At 44.5% G+C, this 18,765-nt stretch overlaps 1 protein-coding gene across 1 annotated transcript; it reads right to left on the bottom strand.

Annotated features, from left to right (window-relative positions):
- Window positions 1-418: 418 nt before the first annotated feature.
- On the bottom strand, window positions 419-4,459 carry LOC147450128 (pentatricopeptide repeat-containing protein At1g11290, chloroplastic-like). The gene is made up of 2 exons (XM_086519449.1): window positions 4,180-4,459; window positions 419-3,722 (listed from the first exon to the last, which is right to left on the bottom strand). The coding sequence occupies exons 1-2, from the start codon at window positions 4,255-4,257 to the stop codon at window positions 888-890; spliced, it is 2,913 nt and encodes a 970-aa protein (XP_086375575.1). The 5' UTR covers window positions 4,258-4,459; the 3' UTR covers window positions 419-887.
- Window positions 4,460-18,765: the final 14,306 nt, after the last annotated feature.

Below are 18,765 nucleotides of genomic sequence, written 5' to 3'. Positions count from 1 at the left end.
AATCGCCAAGCACAACGTGTTTCTCCAACAGCCCCTAACAATCTAATCATGATTTCTCTCACCCATGTGAAGGTCTTGCATAAGGCCGCAAGCCTTCAAGGTGATTGCATTTGGAGAAAGGCCTCCTCTTTCCCAAGTGCTGACTTTCCTCAAGAATTTTCCGTGCTTTCGCGACAGCACCACATTTCGGTGTACATACCAACCAAAGGACCACCAAGCATAACCTCCTACTTTGATTTTGATAGACAGTGACGATCTATCCACATGGCTGTCTGTATCCCTCTTCAATAACAGGTCTTGAGTTCAACTCTCGTGGGATAGATCTTTGAGGTCTCTTGGGATAGTTTTCTACGACGTTAAAATCCTCTTCTTCTTCTTCTTCCATTGAGAATAGGCCAAATTGGTGTTAGTCTAACCGAGTAAAAAGTAGATTGCTGTATCTTTTGATGTGATTGAGTGATTGCAAGTCTCCATCTTCACAATTGATTTAGTTGAGTATAAACCTTCAAATTTGACAATTCTCATTCAAGATTCTCCAATATAAATGAGTAGGCAATGAGATATACCCTTCACATTCAATTACAATTTGACTGTGACCTATAAAAGCATTTGCTAGCTAATAAATCCCCATCAATGCTTCAGGAATATGCCAAAGCAAGAACAAGAGCAAAATCCCCATCAATACTTCAGGAATATGCCAATCATGGATCCTTCCCTCTTGAAAAGTCCCTCCACCACAAAGAAGAGATACTACAGACCTTTTTGTAGTGGCTTGCCAGATAGGAGTCTGCAAAGCAAAAGAGAGAAGCTGCGCAACATGCCTTTAGAAGGGGCCGGTGCACTATTCAAGGGAGCTTGAGATCTTTCATGATACCCCAAAAGACTCTTTACTTCCTTGTCAATATGTGATTCTTACATGTACTATTTACATAGTCTCTATCTTCACAGGAGCAAGCTCCATCTCTAAAATGATGTATGCAGTCTACATCTTTTACTATTATCTCGCGCCGCTCAATCTTGGAGATTAGTTTAATGGATTGATGGCAATCTGGGCACACACGAATATTCTTGGTTACTCGTATAGGAGTATCAGCAGGAGTATTCAGCAGCCCAAATGTGATAGCCAGCTTCTCCGAGTGTCTGCAAAAAAGGTCCTGCTTGACAGGAGGGGAAAGAGCCTCCAAATCAAGGCTATCATTTAGTAGACCTTGCTCTTTTGCTTGCCAGCTTAGCGACTCAAGCTTCGAATGTATACTAAGTGTTTGCGGATGGGACGTGTCGTTTGCCGAGAAACGATGTATACAATCCTCAACCTCAACGTACGCCTGCCCTGCCTTCTTCCAGGCCTCCTTCCCTAACCTTGCAATTTCCAGCTCCAATGCTTCTTTATACATACCAGCTTTTGAGTACACATTGGACATCATCACGTGGGCGGCCGCATGGTCCCTTGCTAGAGCGACGACATAGTCAAAACAACGCCTAGCCACCTCTACATTCACATGTAGTCTGCAAGAGCCTAGCAATGATAGCCAGCCTACTATATTGCTCTTGAAGGGCATTGTTTCTAAAAGGTCCTCCCCAACGTTGAAGAACCCTCCACATCCTACCAGATCAACTATACAATCCAGATGTTCAAGTGTTTCTAGAATCCCATGCTGATCTCTCATTTCTCTCAAATGGAATAGCCCTTTCTCAACCAGACCTTTGTGACTGCATGCCGAAAGGAGGCTTAAGAAAGCTAGCCCATCTGGCTCAATGCTTTCCTGCTGCATGTCATAGAAGAGCTTAACAGCAGTGTCGTAGTCACTTTGCTCCGCATACCCTGATATCAATGCGGTCCAAGTGACCACAGTTCGCTTCGGTGACTCATCGAACACTTCACGGGCATCCTTCAAGCTTCCACACTTGGCATACATGTCTATTAGAGCGTTGGTGACAGCAATATCTGTCGCAAAACCAGCTTGTTTGGCAGCATCATGTATCCTTTTACCCCAACCCAAGGCAGCAAGAGTGGCACATGCTTTTATAGCACTAAAATAAGTCGCTCTGTCAGGCTTTATGCCTTCCTGCTCTAATCGAGTATACATCTGTAACGTCTCTTGCCCTTGATTGTGCAAGGCATAAACTGTCATTATGGCATTCCAGGTTACTATGCTTGTTTTTGGTGTCTTATCAAACACCAGAACAGCATCTTCAAGACTGCCACATTTTCCGTACATGTCAATAAGACTGTTGCTTATAGAAATTTCTGTGTCAAAGCCCTTTTGGATAATCAAAGAATGAATATGTTTGCCCTCTTCCAAAGCTAACATATTGGAGAAAACTTTTAACAAATGAAGAAATGTGATGCGGTCCGGCTGAATGCCAACTTCTTGCATTTCTTTTAAAGCAGCAAGAGCCTCGTCGCCATGTTCATGTTCACGGCACCCGCTGATCATGATATTCCACGAGATCACATCCTTCCCAGGAAGGGCATTGAATACTGCCTTCGCGTCTTCAAAGCTCCCACACTTAATGTACATGTTCAGCAGGCTGTTGCCAACAGACAGATTTAGATCAAGCCCAAGAGTCAAAACACTGGAGTGCAACTGTTTTCCCTTATCTAAATGTTCTAAACTGCAGCAAGCTGTTAGCAAGCTAACATAGGTTGTCCCATCGGGCCAAAAGTCGCCCTGCTGCATTGCCTGGAAAATATCAAATGCCTCTTCGAAACAACCATGCTGAGCATAGCCACTTAAAAGGGCATTCCAAGTTACAATATCATGCAGTTGGGCTCTGTCCAGTACGACGCGTGCATCTTCAGAAGAGTTGCATTTGGCATACATATTGATGAGAGCATTGCTGATCCTTAGATCGCTCTCAACCCCACCTTCTATGATACTTGCATGGATTTTCTTCCCTGATTCCAGGCCTGTAAACTTGCTGCACAATCTTAGAAGGCTCACAAGTATACTGTTACTAAGAATCAAGCCCTCTCGTTGCATTCTTTGAACCAGAAGCAAAGCCTCTTGCAAATCACCTACGTAACAATAGCCTCCAATTAGAGCATTCCAAGTCATGGGGCTTCTTTCCGAAAATTTATCAAAAACTCTCCTAGCTTCTAAAACCCATCCAAATCTGCAATACATGTCAATAATGACCCCAGTGATAAAATCATCCATGTCGTATCCGAGCTCAATTGCATGAATGTGAACTGCTACGCCTATCTCATGGGCTTCTAGGACAGCACAAGCCCTGAAGACAGCAGCAAAGATATCATAGTTGGGCTCCACAGGAACCTTCTTCATTGCATGGTACAATTCAAGCACTTTTTCGTTCTGCTCAAGCTTGATATAGGCAGAAATTAGAACGTCCCAACTCGAAATCTCCTCTTTGCACAGCTCGTAGATGTCTTCATTCGCTTTATGCAGGCCATCTAGAAGGCAGAGCATGTCAATCAGCTTCTTTCTTAACAAATGATCTGACACAAGTCCATCCTTCAACAAGCTGCGAAGTACCCTGCTTCCAACGGTTATATCCTTCTCTTCAATGCACCTCTGCATGACGAGCATGAGGTCCCCGTGGGTGTGGCTATCATTGCCATTGGAGTCTGGCAAGCATGATAACCGAAACTTAGAGACAAGGCCATCACCTTTCCATTTGACAGCTGATGTGGCTGCAATGTACACCATTGTAGCATCTTCTCTTACGGCAAGCACAACATTGGGGTCTTGTTTTTTTCTCTGTCATGACACATTGATACAGATACATGTAAGGATGACATACACGATATCACAAATAAACAAGCAAAAAATGAAAGACTACCACATATTCAGATTAAGCAGTGCTGCATTGTGATGCACCCAAAACAAAAGCTTGACGACCCAACAATCTCTAGCACCCTGCAGTCAGGTTCTCACATCTTGTGGGCTTCTATTGAAAGCACATGAAAATGGTCTGGAATATCAAGTTTAGTGCATATGTATGGGATCTACAACGGCCATGTGATGTGGAATGCATACAGCATTGAAGACACCCTTGACATAAAAGGCACCCTTGACATAGAAGACACCAACCCCAAAACTCAAGGACTTTCAGCTCTTCACATTGCGCAGGCATGTTCTCGAGGCACCATCTCACTCAGAAGACAAGCAAAAGAGAGATTTGAAGAGAAAAAAAATTGTTGGAAGCTTCATGTACCTTTCTGAGTGTGTTCTCCCACCATCGGAAGGGGTCCGCAGAGGGGCAAACAGATGAAGAAGGGGATGCCATGGCCATGTCTTTGCGAACAAGGGAGACTCCGAGTTGCTAAGCTCAATGAGGCGTTTAAAGGCAACACACAGAGCACTCGTCGGATGGATACTGTGGCTCCCTCGCGTCTCGACTCTCACTTCCTGTGCGCGGCTGGCCAAGTATTCAACGAAAGAATAACTAGCCTAACGTATCTGTATGCCCTTGCTGTCAGCGGGAAAGGATAATTTCCCATTCTTAAGCATGGATTATACACGACACTAGTATCTCTGTCCAATAATTCGAAGGGCCCCACTTAAACAACAAGGTGAAAGGTGTACACGGCACATTAGCATTTTAAAACAAAATAAAATTAAAAAGAAGTAAAATAAAAACAACAAGGTCTAAGTATAAAACACAGAGAAGGAAGGGGGTGTGAAGGAGAAACATTGTTGCCGAGGCAACATATGCCAGACCTTCACGCCTCCTGCAACCTTGCCTCTTCTGAACTCGCGCTTCACTTTGTAGACTGTTGGCTTGTCCTACCTTGAGGCTCTGAGGGACCATTGTGTCCTTCCCCTTTGGGGAGAGGTAACATGGCTCTTGAGGATACCATGCTCAATGGGGTAGTAAAAAATCATGAGCCTTCGACTCGAGCCGTGCTTCCCCTCTGTAGGTACACAGCGTTGTGTAGAACTGTTAGACCAGCGGGTAGACAGACATGCGAATAACCTTTCAACCATCCTATGTATAGGCCCTTGGCCCTCTTCCATATATAGACCCCTTTATTGCATGTGTGTTCGGCACATTGCTCGGGTCGGCGTGCCCGTCTAGTCCTACCCTTGGCATGACATTACTCCCCCCTTGGAGAAGCGTTTTCCTCCTCGAAAACACAAGTGGTGGTATCTTCATAAGAACACTAATGTTTTCCAACGTGGCATCCCTCATGGATCCAACGATTAGTTAAATCGGAACCCGGTTCATTGGGAAGTTCAATGAAATCAAGAGTAACATCTTGATTTTCTACATTGTTGTCCCTGTGCAACCGTTTTGGTTAACTGACTCATAATCAAAAGAGTGTGAAGGCTCCATGTAGAACTCACTTGAGAATGCTAAACGAGTTAGCACAACGTCGAGGTTTTTAAATGCATACCCAGGTTTCAGACTTTCTGAAGGTACTGGAATGTGCAATATAACCTCGGCTCATCTTTCCATGAAAGTACTATGCTGACATACTCATCAGCAGCAACCAAGTCCTTGACTTGCGGTGGTTTCTTGCCAATAGTCAACCTCATCCAAACGGATGATTAAGGTTGATAACTTGAGAATAACAGGCAAAGACTAGAACTACCCGTAACATACCTTTGATCATATGAAGCAAACTCCAAACCAGAAAAATAATTGATCTAGTTGTTTCACTTCTTGCTAACGTATGCACTTAGCATATCCTTTAGCGTTATCCTTTAATACTAAATAGAATGCTTGTAAGCTGCCCATCCTACGCGGGATGAATAGCCACAGTAAGAGTGAGGTGCTTTCCCCCAACCACTTACAGACAGTCGCCCACGAATGACGACAAACTTTGACTCAATCATTGAGTATCTGGCATATACTCGATATGGAATGGAGACAACAAACTAGGTTGAAAGTAGATTGGAGTTTCGAGCAGCCAATCAAGAACACCCATACTCAGCCAGCACCTTGTATGGCAGGGTGTAAACTCCTATTAAATCTGCAAGAGAGATTGCACTGGCAGTGCAAAAAATTGCAGAAACAATAATGTCCAAGAATTTGCATGCCGCTCCGAATAAATTTGTGTTAAACACTAGGGCCCATAACACCTAGTGTGCATGCAGTTAACACAAACATATCCGAACCGCAATTCCATGACGGGACTTTCCACGGTACGTACGTGAAAGTATTGCAACCAATTTCGACCATAATAGAATGTGACAACCCGATCACACCTAGGTAGGTACCAACCATGAGATATATTCTCATGAATATAGCATATTTTGCAACAAAAGTTGGACCATAACAGAATGTGACAACTCAGTCACACCTAGGTACCAACCATGAGACATTCTCATGTACATAGCATACTTAGCTATATGTAGAAACGACCCTCCGTTAAGGTGGTTTCACAGCACTTGTAATCGGAACAAGTTTGTACTTAGTACCCGACAATTTCTGGCCACTAAAATTGCTTCTGATACTGTGTGCTCAAAATGGTTGAATCCATGGATGCGACCAGCACCTAGGGACTTCGTCGCGACACATTGGTAGATAGTTGGCGCCAGTGTCAGTCCCAAAGACTCATATTCTCCACATGTGGAAGATGTCTCAAACAAGGATATCAAGAAAAGAGACATCCATCAAGTACGAGCTGGTACTTGTGTGTGGAGGTAACTACAAACACTCTGTGACAAGAGTGAGAGGGACCCTCATTATCATGCTCCAAACTGGCTAAACTGAACTCCTTGAGTTCCGAGACCATGTTGTATCCCATGTGACAACATGTGCCAAATCGAACCCTACAACTAGGTTCGTAACAACATAAGGTATAGTGGATGCTACGGTCCAAAATACTCTGTTCCAACATGCCCTTGGCATGGCTTTAAAAAATTCAAGCGTATTTATACAACTTGTACTGGAAACCGTGGGTGTTGCCTGCACAATCCAACCCCTTTGGTTAACATCTACGTAGTCAAACCCCTTGTTAAGACCGTCTATAGAAACTGCTCAACTAGCAGGCAACGGTAACCTACATAGTTAACCGTGTACATAATGATTGGAATCAACTCGAAAAGTTGAATTCGTCCGCTACCGTGTGGTAGATTGTGAAATTCTTTCCTTGAAAGTATAACTGGGAGAGATCAATTGTGATCCTCAATGCATATCAAACTGTGATCCCTAGGTGTTGGATGCGACCAGCACCTAGGGACTTCGTCGCGACACATTGGTAGATAGTTGGCGCCAGTGTCAGTCCCAGAGACTCATATTCCCCACATGTGGAAGATTTCTCAAACAAGGATATCAAGAAAAGAGACATCCATCAAGTACGAGCTGGTACTTGTGTGTGGAGGTAACTACAAACACTCTGTGACAAGAGTGAGAGGGACCCTCGTTATCATGCTCCACACTGGCTAAATTGAACTCCTTGAGTTCCTAGACCATGTTGTATCCCATGTGACAACATGTGCCAAATCGAACCCTAGACCAACGGGTAGACCGACATGCGAATAACCTCCCAACCATCCTATATATAGGCCCCTGTCCCTCTTCCATATATAGACCCCTTTACTGCATGTGTCCGGCACATTGCGCGGACCGTGCCTGTCTAGTCCTACCCTTGGCATGACAAGAACACCATTCCTACTCAAAGCCCTACAATGCAAGCATTACAAGGGGACAGTCTGCAGGCTCTACCATTTCCTACAAACGGCCCTACCTCTTATGTTCATGCTCTTCATGAGGCTAGGTCTCAATGTGAATCATGTTCCACAGTTCTTCTAGCATGAGGTGTTAAATCCTCTTCCTCAAAGATCTGGGGGAGAGTTCAACAAATTTTCCCCTCACCCTCCTTTTTTGCAGAGGCCTTATGAGGTAAATTTTTAAAACTCCTTTTAAATGCTGGGCAGTTTACCATGATTTCAAATGTCTGGAACAATATAGACAATGCTCAAAAAAGTGACTCTGAAGCTCTATGTAAAAACAAATAGAAGGCTATAGAAAAGACTATATTTCAGGAGCTGATCACTAACCAGGCTAATAAAAATTAGATATAGCAGGAGGGGATAGGCAGGGAAAATCTCATGGTGCTAACAATGATGATAAAAATCCTAGGGCTTACAATGGAGGAGAGGGTGAAGTGATTGGGGGAGCTATAGAATTTGGACAACGGTTATAAACACTTGTAAGAAAGAGTGGTCGTTGGCTTGTGTCTTGGTCTCAGACCTCCTGTTGAAGTTCTTAAACAATGGATCTCCCAAGAGTGGGAAGCTAGAAATCTATTTCCCTCCCAAGTACAATACTTACCTAACAATTACTATCTGTTCTTTTTGGACGATGTTGTTGGTGCACTGCAAATTATTAGTAGGGGTCAATGGCTCTCCCTATGCCAGCCTTCAAGTGGCATAAGGGGTTTGACCCTAAGGGGGAAAAGCCCTCAAGGGTACCTGTGTGGGCTGTCTACCCAGACTTCCTACTTGAATTCTTCCCTAATTGGTTAAAGCAAGTAGAAGCTCAGGTTGTTAAGGTTCTTGGTCAAAAGCCATCAAATGGGATTAATCCCATATGGGGTCCCCAACTGCTAATTGAAGTGGACACTAATGTTAATCTTAAAGACTCCATCTCCTTGAAGAATCAAATGGGACAAATTTTGCATGTTCAGAATGTAATATGTAGAAATTTTCCTAACACATGTTTCAATTGCCTCAGACAAGGCCATCTGATTAAAGATTGTCTAGATTTATCAAGGAAGCCGCAACAAAAGGAGGCTGAAACGGGCAAAGAGTCAAAATAAATTAATCAAGGCTTCCAAAAATAAAACAAAAAAAGTGGCAACAGAAGCAAGCCACCTAACAGGATCAATGGAAACAAGTATGTAAAACAAATTTGGAGCATTGTTAGATGATATTTTTGATCCTTCTATAGTAGAAGGGGTCGATGACCCATTGGACAAAGCCTCCACCTCTCAATCTTTTGATGTAGACCAAGGGACCAAAAACCCTACTCCACCCCAAGCCCTTAACCCCTACTCCGATAAGAAGTTTTGTGTACCTTCTGCCAGCCCATCAGAGAAAGCAAGGGGCATCTCCTCTAACTCCGATGTCTCAAAGAAAGGAGACCATTGTGTGTTTTTGCAACTCAGATAAATTCTCCTTCAAGTCATGTCATAAGATCTAATATCTAACCAACGCAAATGATTTTCTCATATTAAACTGATCTTTCAATGTGGGAGAATAAACGGGAACAAGGGTAAGAATATAGACATGTGCTTATAGATCTATCTCAACACGAGGCCAATGGTAGAGGGGTTTAAATGAGAGATGGTATGTCAAACAGCAAGGCTAGCCAATGGAGCTTAAATACCTTAGGGTTAGCTTCATTGAAGACCTCCAAAGGTTAGTGTTAAAAGTCCTTTGACCTTAGGTAAGCTAGGGTTGTGCTTGAGGTGGGAACTCGGAGGTGGGAACCCGACCCAAGCTTCAGGTGGGAACCCGGAGGTAAGCTAGGGTTGTGCTTGAGGTGGGAACCCGGAGGTGGGAACCCGGCCCAAGCTTGAGGTGCTTGTCGTGCTTGCTGACTAAGGTGCTTGAGGCGCTTAATGACTAAAGTGATAAGGTGCTCCATGACTAAGGTGCTTGAGGGTAAGGTGTTCAAAAGTTCAATGCATGTCCCTACTCAAGGGGGGGCAATCCCTTGTTATAGAGGCTAGAGAGAGAACACACACACCCTCTCACAAGGCAAGCTTGATACCAAGAAGGCATATAGGACACTTGAAAAGCTCCTCGTCATGTTGCCCTCATGGTGTGCCTAAAGCCAATTAGTTGGCCTCCCAAGAGGTCCAATGATAAATTAGTTAATTTGATTAATTGTTTTTGCATTTATCAAGTCCTCTCTCTCAAAGGGGAAAGGGGGACACTTGTCCCAAGGCTACCCTTGTTGCTTGTTATGCATTCTGCACGTGATCGGCCAGGCTTCAGGGGTCCAATAAGCTTCTTTCATGAGCTAGAAGAGGGGGTCGACTAAAGCAAGAAGGGGGCTATCTTGGGGGGTATACTCTCCCACACTCACACACACACACACTCTCTCATTGTGTGAAGTGCAAAGTGCAAGAGCTCCATCTCCTTCTCCAAGCTAGTAGAGAATTTGAGAGCCTACACCCACACTCTTGGCTATGAAATGCAAATCCAACCAAGATCCAGGCTTCAATGCTTAAGCTTGCCATCTTCATTACTATGCTATTATCTATGCTAGCAAGAAGAGTGATGATAAGTGAGGAACTCTTTCTTTCTCCTATGGAACGTTTCTTCTTTCCTCTTCCCTATCCTCATTCCCCACTAGCTCTCTCCACCTTCGAAGGTGTTTGAGGCCTTGGGACTGAGGCTTAGGATAGTTAATCCTTTTTGCAAATTTTATGTTACACTACAACACTAAATGAAGATATCGACGCGTATATATTGACGGCCATGCTTTTCCACGCGTATATCGACGACATTAGCGGGCGTCGCTATACGAGTCACTATACACGTCGTAGTGTGCGTCGATATACGCGTGGAAAGGCTTTTATTTGCCACGCGTATAGCGACGCAAAAACAATTGGGGAGAAAAAGCGAAACCCGCGCGCAGGGGCTATTTTCGCCTGCTCGGGTCTTGGCCGAAACCTGCTACGCAGGTATTATGTCCATCTCCACCCTCCCCAACCTCTCCCTCTCTCTCTCTCTCTCTCTCTCTATCTACATCGTGTGTGTGTGTGTGTAGGAAAGAAAGAGAGAGAGAGAGAGAGAGAGAGAGAGAGAGAGAGAGAGAGAACGGTGTGTGTGTGTGTGTGTGTAGGAAAGAGAGAGAGAGAGACACACACACACACACACAGAGAGAGAGAGAGAGAGAGAGAGCGGTGTGTGTGTGTGTGTGTGTGTAGAGGAAAGAGAGAGAGAGAGAGGTGTGTGTGTGTGTGTGTAGGAAATAGAGAGAGAGAGAGAGAGAGAGAGAGAGAGAGAGAGAGAGAGAGAGAGAGAGGTGTGTGTGTGTAGGAGAGAGAGAGAGAGAAATGTGTGTGTGTGTGTGTGTGTAGGAAAGAGAGAGAGAGAGAGAGAGAGAGAGAGAGAGAGAGAGGTGTGTGTGTAGGAAAAAGAGAGAGAGAGAGAGAGAGAGAGAGAGAGAGAGAGAGAAATGTGTTTGTGTGTGTGTGTAGGAAAGAGAGAGAGAGAGAGAGAGAGAGAGAGAGAGAGAGAGAGAAATGTGTGTGTGTGTGTAGGTAATCAAAGAGAGAGAGAGAGAGATAGAGAGAGAGAGAGAATTAATGTATGCTTAGGAAATTAAAATTAAAGAGAGAAATGAAATGAAATGTTATATTAACGTCTTCGAAAGGCCAAAGTGACCTATGAGACATGAGACAAGAAAGTTACAATATGATGGATCTGATACAAAGTCAGAGTAAGAAGATGACAAAATAAAATATTATGGAATCCTAAACTGCTGGGTGTGGACTAAACGGCTAAATGAGCTAGTTGGGATAGGTAGATCTCCTCCATGGTCAGTACTCTGGTCGGGCGTTGTGCATGTCGAGCCAAAGTGACCTAGCTAGATCCTCTAATGCAGCCTCTATCGATGTTGTGTAGTCCTCCGCAGTCGTGGGCGTCTAGATCTCCCTAGATCAGTCGCTTGTTCGATCATTAGAGAGATAGGGAAGTAGAGAGAGAGAGAGAGAGAGAGAGATAGGAAATAGAGAGATAGAGAAAGAGAGTTATATATATATATATATATATATATATATATATATATATATATATATATATATATATATATAGAGAGAGAGAGAGAGAGAGAGAGAGAGAGAGAGAGAGAGAGATAGGGAAGTGGAGCTCCAGGAGTTATGGCAGAGAAATAGGAAAATAGAGAAATAGAGAGAGATGGAAAAATAGGGAAATAGAGAGAGAAAGAGAGATAGCGAGAGCAAGATAGAGAGAGAGAGAGAGAGAGAGAGAGAGAGAGAGAGAGAGAGAGAGAGAAAGAGAGATAGCGAGAGCGAGAGCGAGAGAGAAAGAACGAGAGATAGGGTACGTAGACAGAGAAGAAACTATGGAACTAAAAGAGGCAAAGGGGTTTTGCCTACTACATGCATTGCCATGTACACCTGGGAGTGCACGTATGTGTCTACCCATATAGGATTTGACCAATAAAGACGAGATTTTGACCCGGTGGTCCTGATCTCCGTACACCTCTGGACCGAGGTGTACGGAGATTGGGCAAGACTAGAGAACGCGAGGTAGTTTACATTGTGAGGAGTATATATATATATATATATATATATATATATATTAAAACAACATTCATAATCATTGTAGATGGCAACGTCATCAACTAACATGGAGGAAAAGATTGCATGCTCGTGCACGCTCTGCAAGTATCAAATCCTGTGCAAGCGTAGGATATGTAATGAGCATGTGCACAAGTATGGAGAGTTTGCTAGAGAAACCGTACAGAATCTGCGATACGACTCCTACAGAACGGGCATTGATTTCCGCGACATAGCACCTACATCTGAGAGAGAGAGAAAAAAGATTATGCGTGAAGGTCCGACCAATATAGAGCCACGGATGGAAGCAGAAAAGGGCTTACAGACAGAAGACGACGGCATGAAGGAGATGCTGAATGCCTTCTTCCAGACAAGCGAGGAGAACACGAACGATTGCAACGGTGATGTGCTCGGAGAGCTTTTTAATTTAATGTGGCTTAAACAGGTTATTGGGGGAGCAACTTCTCCCGGCTGGCAATGAAATGCCCCCCTCCAGGCCAGACGCAAAGCAACTTCTGACCTCAGTTGGCTTGGACTACAACAAGATTCATGCATGTCCAAATGATTGCATTCTTTTTCGCAATGAATTCGCAGATTGTCTGTCGTTGCCTAAGTGCGGAGCAATGCGCTATAAACAAGATGCAGTTGGCGAGACAGTGCCAGCTAAAGTGTTGTGGCATTTCCCTATTATTCCTAGAATAAAAAACATGTTTCGTTGTGGTTCCATTGCAAAGTTGATGCAGTGGCATTCTACGAATAGATCCACAGACGCAACATTTAGGGTGCCCGCTGATTCGAAGACTTGGAGGCACATTGAAGATACCTGGCCACATTTTAAGAGTGAACCACGCAATTTGCGTTTGGGCATGGCAATGGATGGAGTCAATCCATTTGGCTTGAGAAGCTCGTCATGGAGCACTTGGCCTATGTGCCTTATCAATTACAACCTCCCGCCGTGGCTTGCTATCAAGAAGGGTCATTTGATTTTAAGCTTGATTGTACTTGTTAAGTTCAAGGCAAAAAACATGGATGTTTATCTAGCTCCACTAGTTGACGAGCTCCAGGAGTTATGGCATGGGATCGACATTGCAGATGCGGTTGAACCAGTAGGACAACAGCATGCAAGGATCCATGGACTTCTTATGTGGACTATGCATGATTGGCGAGGATACGGAGAAGCTTCTGGTAATGGTTATTGATTTACAAAATTCTCGCTATTCGCAAGCCCTTTGCCTTGGCCCGATTCATGCTTTGATATATGCAGGACTAACAACTTCGGGATACAATGCATGTCCAATTTGCGGGCAGTCTTTGGATGTGCGCTATTCTACCTCTCTTCGAAAGACAATTTATCAAGGCCACCACCGTTATCTTCCAGATGGCCATCACTTGCGCGAAGGCCAGCTTGGTCGCGTCGAATGTCATCCTATCCATGTACAAGAGTGGCGTCCGCCGATGGGAGCAACATGAGGGGCAACCTGTTCCAGGAATGAAACGTTTGTCCATTCTCCATACGTTGCCATACTGGGGTGATCTACTAATTAACCATTTGCTGGATCCAATGCATATATTCAAGAATGTGGGAGATCTCCTCTGGAAGACAATCATGGGAATGAAAGACAATCGAGCTTCACGAGATGATTTGCAGACGGTTGGAACGATGCCAGAGTTGTGGCCTTTCACCAATGCAGTTGGTCAAACAAAACTTCCAAGAGCTCCATGGGTATCGCTAAAAAACGAAGAGCGACAAGTGAAAAGGGTGATTTCAGAGTTCAGGACGCCAACAGGATATATGCGATGTCTCAAGACAGCATTCACCCGTGACGATCAACTGTCAGGGTTGAAATCGCACGACTGGCATAAGTTCTTGCAATTCATTCTTCCAATTGCGATCAAGGGGTGTTTAATGGAGGAAGTGCGGACCTTCATATACAAGATTTCAGAGCTAGTGTGGTGGATCTCTTCCGAGGAGATACGGGAGGAATCTATTGCAGTCGCAAGGGCTAACTCCATTGAGGCAGTTTGCATGATTGAGAAGTATCTACCCACGAGCTGGATAACTATCCAAATGCACTTGCTCGTCCATGTAGTAGATGAGGTTGCAGTGGCAGGTACAGTCCACAACCGTTGGATGTTCTTTCTAGAGCGGTTCATGAAAACACTTAAGGGTTTTGTTTGCCAAAAAGCGCGTCCAGGGGGAGCATGGCAGAAGGATGGCTGGTGCAAGAGTATCTTGTATTGACGACCGAATTTCTATCCGTTTCTGACCCAGAAATGCCTCGACTGTGGAGCGATGAGGAGGATGCAAGACTGGTGGGAGAGGAGCCGTAAGGGCAAGGGGTGCCGAAGAAAATGAACCTGGCCATGCGAGAAAAGATCATGAAGTTCTGTATACTAAATTCAGCGCCGATGCAAAAATGGCTTGAAAGGTACGAAGAAGAGAAAGAGAGACGCAATCTAGAGCGACAGGATTTCAGGCGAAGTCGAACGACTAGAGGCTTACCCTTGCCAGACTATCTCGCTCCTCTACCTGAATTCCCTACAATGGCATGGTTGGACAAGTCAGTGAGAGCAGCTCGACAGATCGGAGAACCCATATCTCTAGAAGAGGAAGAGCTGTCTATTGGATGTGACTGGAAGTATCATACATACATGGCACTGTGGTCGCATGGAAAGCATTTCAGAACACAACAAATTGACAGCAGAAGAAACACGTTTGACAGTGGGGTAATGGTTAGTTTCATGCAGAAGAGCAGGGCCAGTGCTAGAGACACGAATGAGAGCACTAGCAACCTAGATTACTGTGGTCTGGTGTCAGATATCCTGAAAGTAAGCTTCAGGCGGTTTGAGATGTTTTTGTTGGATGTGAAGTGGTTCAAGGTGATTACTTCTGGTCGCAATGCAACGGTACGCAGAGATGGAAACAAACTTGTGCAAATAGATTCTACAAAGATTTGGACAAATGCGAGCGACACATTTGCTCTCCCCGAACATTGCGAGCAAGTGGTCTTTGTACCGGACTCTCGAGAGCGACAATGGTGGTTTGTGGTTCAGGTTGCTCCAAGAAATAAACAAGTATTTGAAGGGCAAGATCTCTTGGAGGAAACCTGGAGGAAAGTCAGACAAACGACGTCCATACTACTATGACATTAGATGAGATGGACGAAGGTATGGCAGAGGAAGCTGACAGATATACGAGGGATGACGCAGACAAGCCAAAATTGACACTTGTAGATGAAGATGCAATGGATGAAGACAATCTGCCAGAACGAGTTGGGGCAGAGTTATGTTTGCAATTAGAGATAGACGATGATACGGTGCAAGATCTTATCGATGATGCCTCACTCGTCGAGGCCTAGGCCTGTAAGTGTTTGTGTGAAGACTTTGATTTAAAATTAAGCTTAAAGTTAATTTAAACAACTGTGTTCTGACGCTTTATTTTACTTTCTTTGTGCAAACTTTAGTATGACAGACGAGATTCTAGATCCCGCTTCCATGAGTGCAGATGCATTCATGCGCTTCGTTACACGGATGACGCCTGCTCAGATGGCAGAGGCTTCTCAGTACTGGGTAGCCAGAGGCACGAGTACTACGCCTCCGGGCTTCACACCCGAGGGTCCGACGCCTAGGGGGGGGACGCCTACGGGGTTCAGGATGCCTATGGGTACGACGCCTTCTTCTCCCATCACGGCCGCTTCGACACCTAGGAGTGGGGCAAAGGCCGGTACGTCCTCATCTCCGCAGCACAGGCGCACTCGCCGATCTCGGCGATCGTCAGGTGGAGGTGGTGGTTGTTGTGGAGGAGGGTCCACAGATGCTTCGACCCCTCCTCGCTTACGACCCCCGTCCTACCTAGGCACACCTCTCGACACACCTCTTGGCACACCTCGGACACCTTGGGGGGCACACGATCCTAGTGCCTCCAAGCTCTATACTGTACGGGGAGATGGTTTTGTTGACATGGATAGAGTCGGGACTGAGATGCGACAGCGGGTTCGCCAGCTCGTGGAGCTGCAGTTTTTGACCAGCATTCTGACGTCTTGGGATCAGCAAGAAAAGGAAAAAGTTACTTACATAGTGGAGACCATCCTGAGAGAGTACCAGCCTGCTCCGGGTTCTTTCGTTGTTCCGGTGCGGTGGATCAAGGGTGTTGCACGGGACACCTTGAAACATCGACAAGATGCAGCTCAGAAGGCTTTCAGGACCGGCTCGCCGAAGCGTTCGAGCATCCCACACGAGACGTGGCTGCAGATCAGGGAGGATGAGCGGATAGCGGCCACGCGGTTCAGACAGCAGCGTGAGGCCGCGCAGGTACGACAGATGACTAGGGGGACATCTCATCTTGGCAACAGAGGCTTTGACACCTTTCACTATGAGTTTGTGAGTTTCTAATCCAATCTTAACTATGGCGTTTTTTAAAACGCGATGAATCATGTATTCTTATTACTTTGATTTTTGTATAAACACAGAATCTTGCGATGCATCGAGCTCCGACACACGAGGAGGAGTCAGATGGATATCGTAGAGGTATCTATGAAGTACTGAATGATCTTGAAGCTTCATGAGAGCCTGTAGACTGGGAGGCCTTACAGTCTCGCTGATTGCTTGAGGTGAGACGTTAATATGTGTAAGTTGATTTAATTAAGTCAGTATATGTGAAGTAATATCAATACTAATTTTGTGAGTTGTCCTATGTGCAGGTTGCGACGCCTAGTCATTAGTGGACCAAATTTCATATATATGCTTTGTGAGACACAGACACGCTTCTGTGTCTCTTTTTTGTACAAACAGTTAGTGTTCAAACAGTTATTGTTTCCCTTATGGTTATGATTATTGTCATTGTCATTGTATAGACAGTTATTGTTTCTCTTTCTGGTTATGCTTATGGTTATTGTTAATTTTGTTTATGGTTATGGTTATCTGCATTATGGTTTTGATCAAAGTGGTTATAGCCGGTTATGGTTTTAAGTTATGGTTATGGTTCGTTATGGTTATGCTTTTAAGTTATGGTTATGGTTCATTATGGTTATGCTTTTCAGTTGGTACGGTTGTCTTTCATTGGCCTTAAATCTCATGTGAGATCCTACATGGATAGCATGTAGGAGGCGTATACATGATATGGTTTTTTTTGAAAAGTTTATGTAAAAACAAAGGGAAATCTGCCGAAATTTCTCCGCGCGGGAGCATGGTTGATATTTTGGTGCTGCTCGCTTTCTTGGGCAGAGGGCAGGAAGTCTGGCTGTGGCTGTGTCCATCTTTTAACTGGGCACAGGCCAAGCTACCTGCCCTCTACCCAAGAAAAAAAATTTCTGTTATGGTCGTCGCTATGTGCGTGGCAATCTGCGTCACTATATGCGTGGCAATCTGTGTCTCTATACACGTCTATACCTGCGTCACAAATAGCGACTGGTTTCACAGCGACGCGTATAGCGACGCACCGCGTTGATATCTGCGTCGATGACACCTTATTTTGTTGTAGTGTTATACTCGTGATGCATGAAGCTTTCCATCTTCATTGCATCACCTAGGTCTCTCTTGATGGGAGAATCTATAATAAAAATGCCTATTGGAGGGGGGACCGTCGGCTCCACATAAATCCGGTCCTCAACTGCTGTCATGTTCTCTAAACTCTCTCTCTTGCAAAAGTATTGTTCATGCCAAGTTAACTAAGTACTAATTTTTATGTTGCTACCATCAATTAAGTTCACCCTCCATGCTCTCAAAGCAATTTCATAGAAGTGCTTTCTCTAATTTTCCTAATTCCGCTACTCTCAAAGTTCATAGGCCATTTCCATTACATTGGTATCAGAGCATTTGGTTTCTCTTTTCTTGTTGAAGAAGAGAGGTCCTTAAGTAGCCTACTAATGGTTGATTTGTTAATTATATTAGGGTAAGTGGGATTGGGATCTATTATCGGTTTTGTTGAGGCCCACTATGTGGGATATGGTGCACACCTCGGGAGTTTTGGTCTTAATAATGAATTCTCTTTAGACTTGCCTACAGCTTTACCATTATTGAGCCATAAGAAGTTTGAAAGGAGACAGCCCTCAGCAATTCTGCAATATTAGACCCACTCCACTACTAAGTAAACACATAAATTTGATTAACATGGCTGACAGTAACCAAGAGAGTAGAATGAACATTGATAAGTTTGATTTTTCACATGAAGGTGCTAATGATGATGCCCCCATGTTTGTCAATTATCTTGTTACTAGGTTGCAGCAAGCTATGGGCAACCCTGCTTTGCAAGCCAAAGTTACTCAACAACTTTGTGCTTATGGGATTTTCCTTCCTCTCCAAGAGGAGAGAGAGCTTAGGAGGCCTCTTGAAGAGATCCCCAAAAGAAGACTCTCTCCTATACGAGAGGAGGAATTCAAAGAGCAAGAAAGCAATGAAACTTTAAGTTCATCTACAGATGTGGCTCCACAAAGATGGTGGTCTAAACGATCGCCAACTCCACCCAATAGGATATGATTAACCCACAATCCTTCTCCTCGTCACTTTGAAAGGGAAGAGAGGAAACAAAGGAATAA

The sequence above is a fragment of the Adiantum capillus-veneris genome, chromosome 9, assembly GCF_014529385.1.
Source record: "Adiantum capillus-veneris isolate H3 chromosome 9, ASM1452938v2, whole genome shotgun sequence".
Taxonomy (NCBI): Eukaryota; Viridiplantae; Streptophyta; class Polypodiopsida; order Polypodiales; family Pteridaceae; genus Adiantum; species Adiantum capillus-veneris.
Note: the sequence above shows the minus strand (reverse complement) of the source record. Positions and strands in the feature narration are given on the sequence as shown.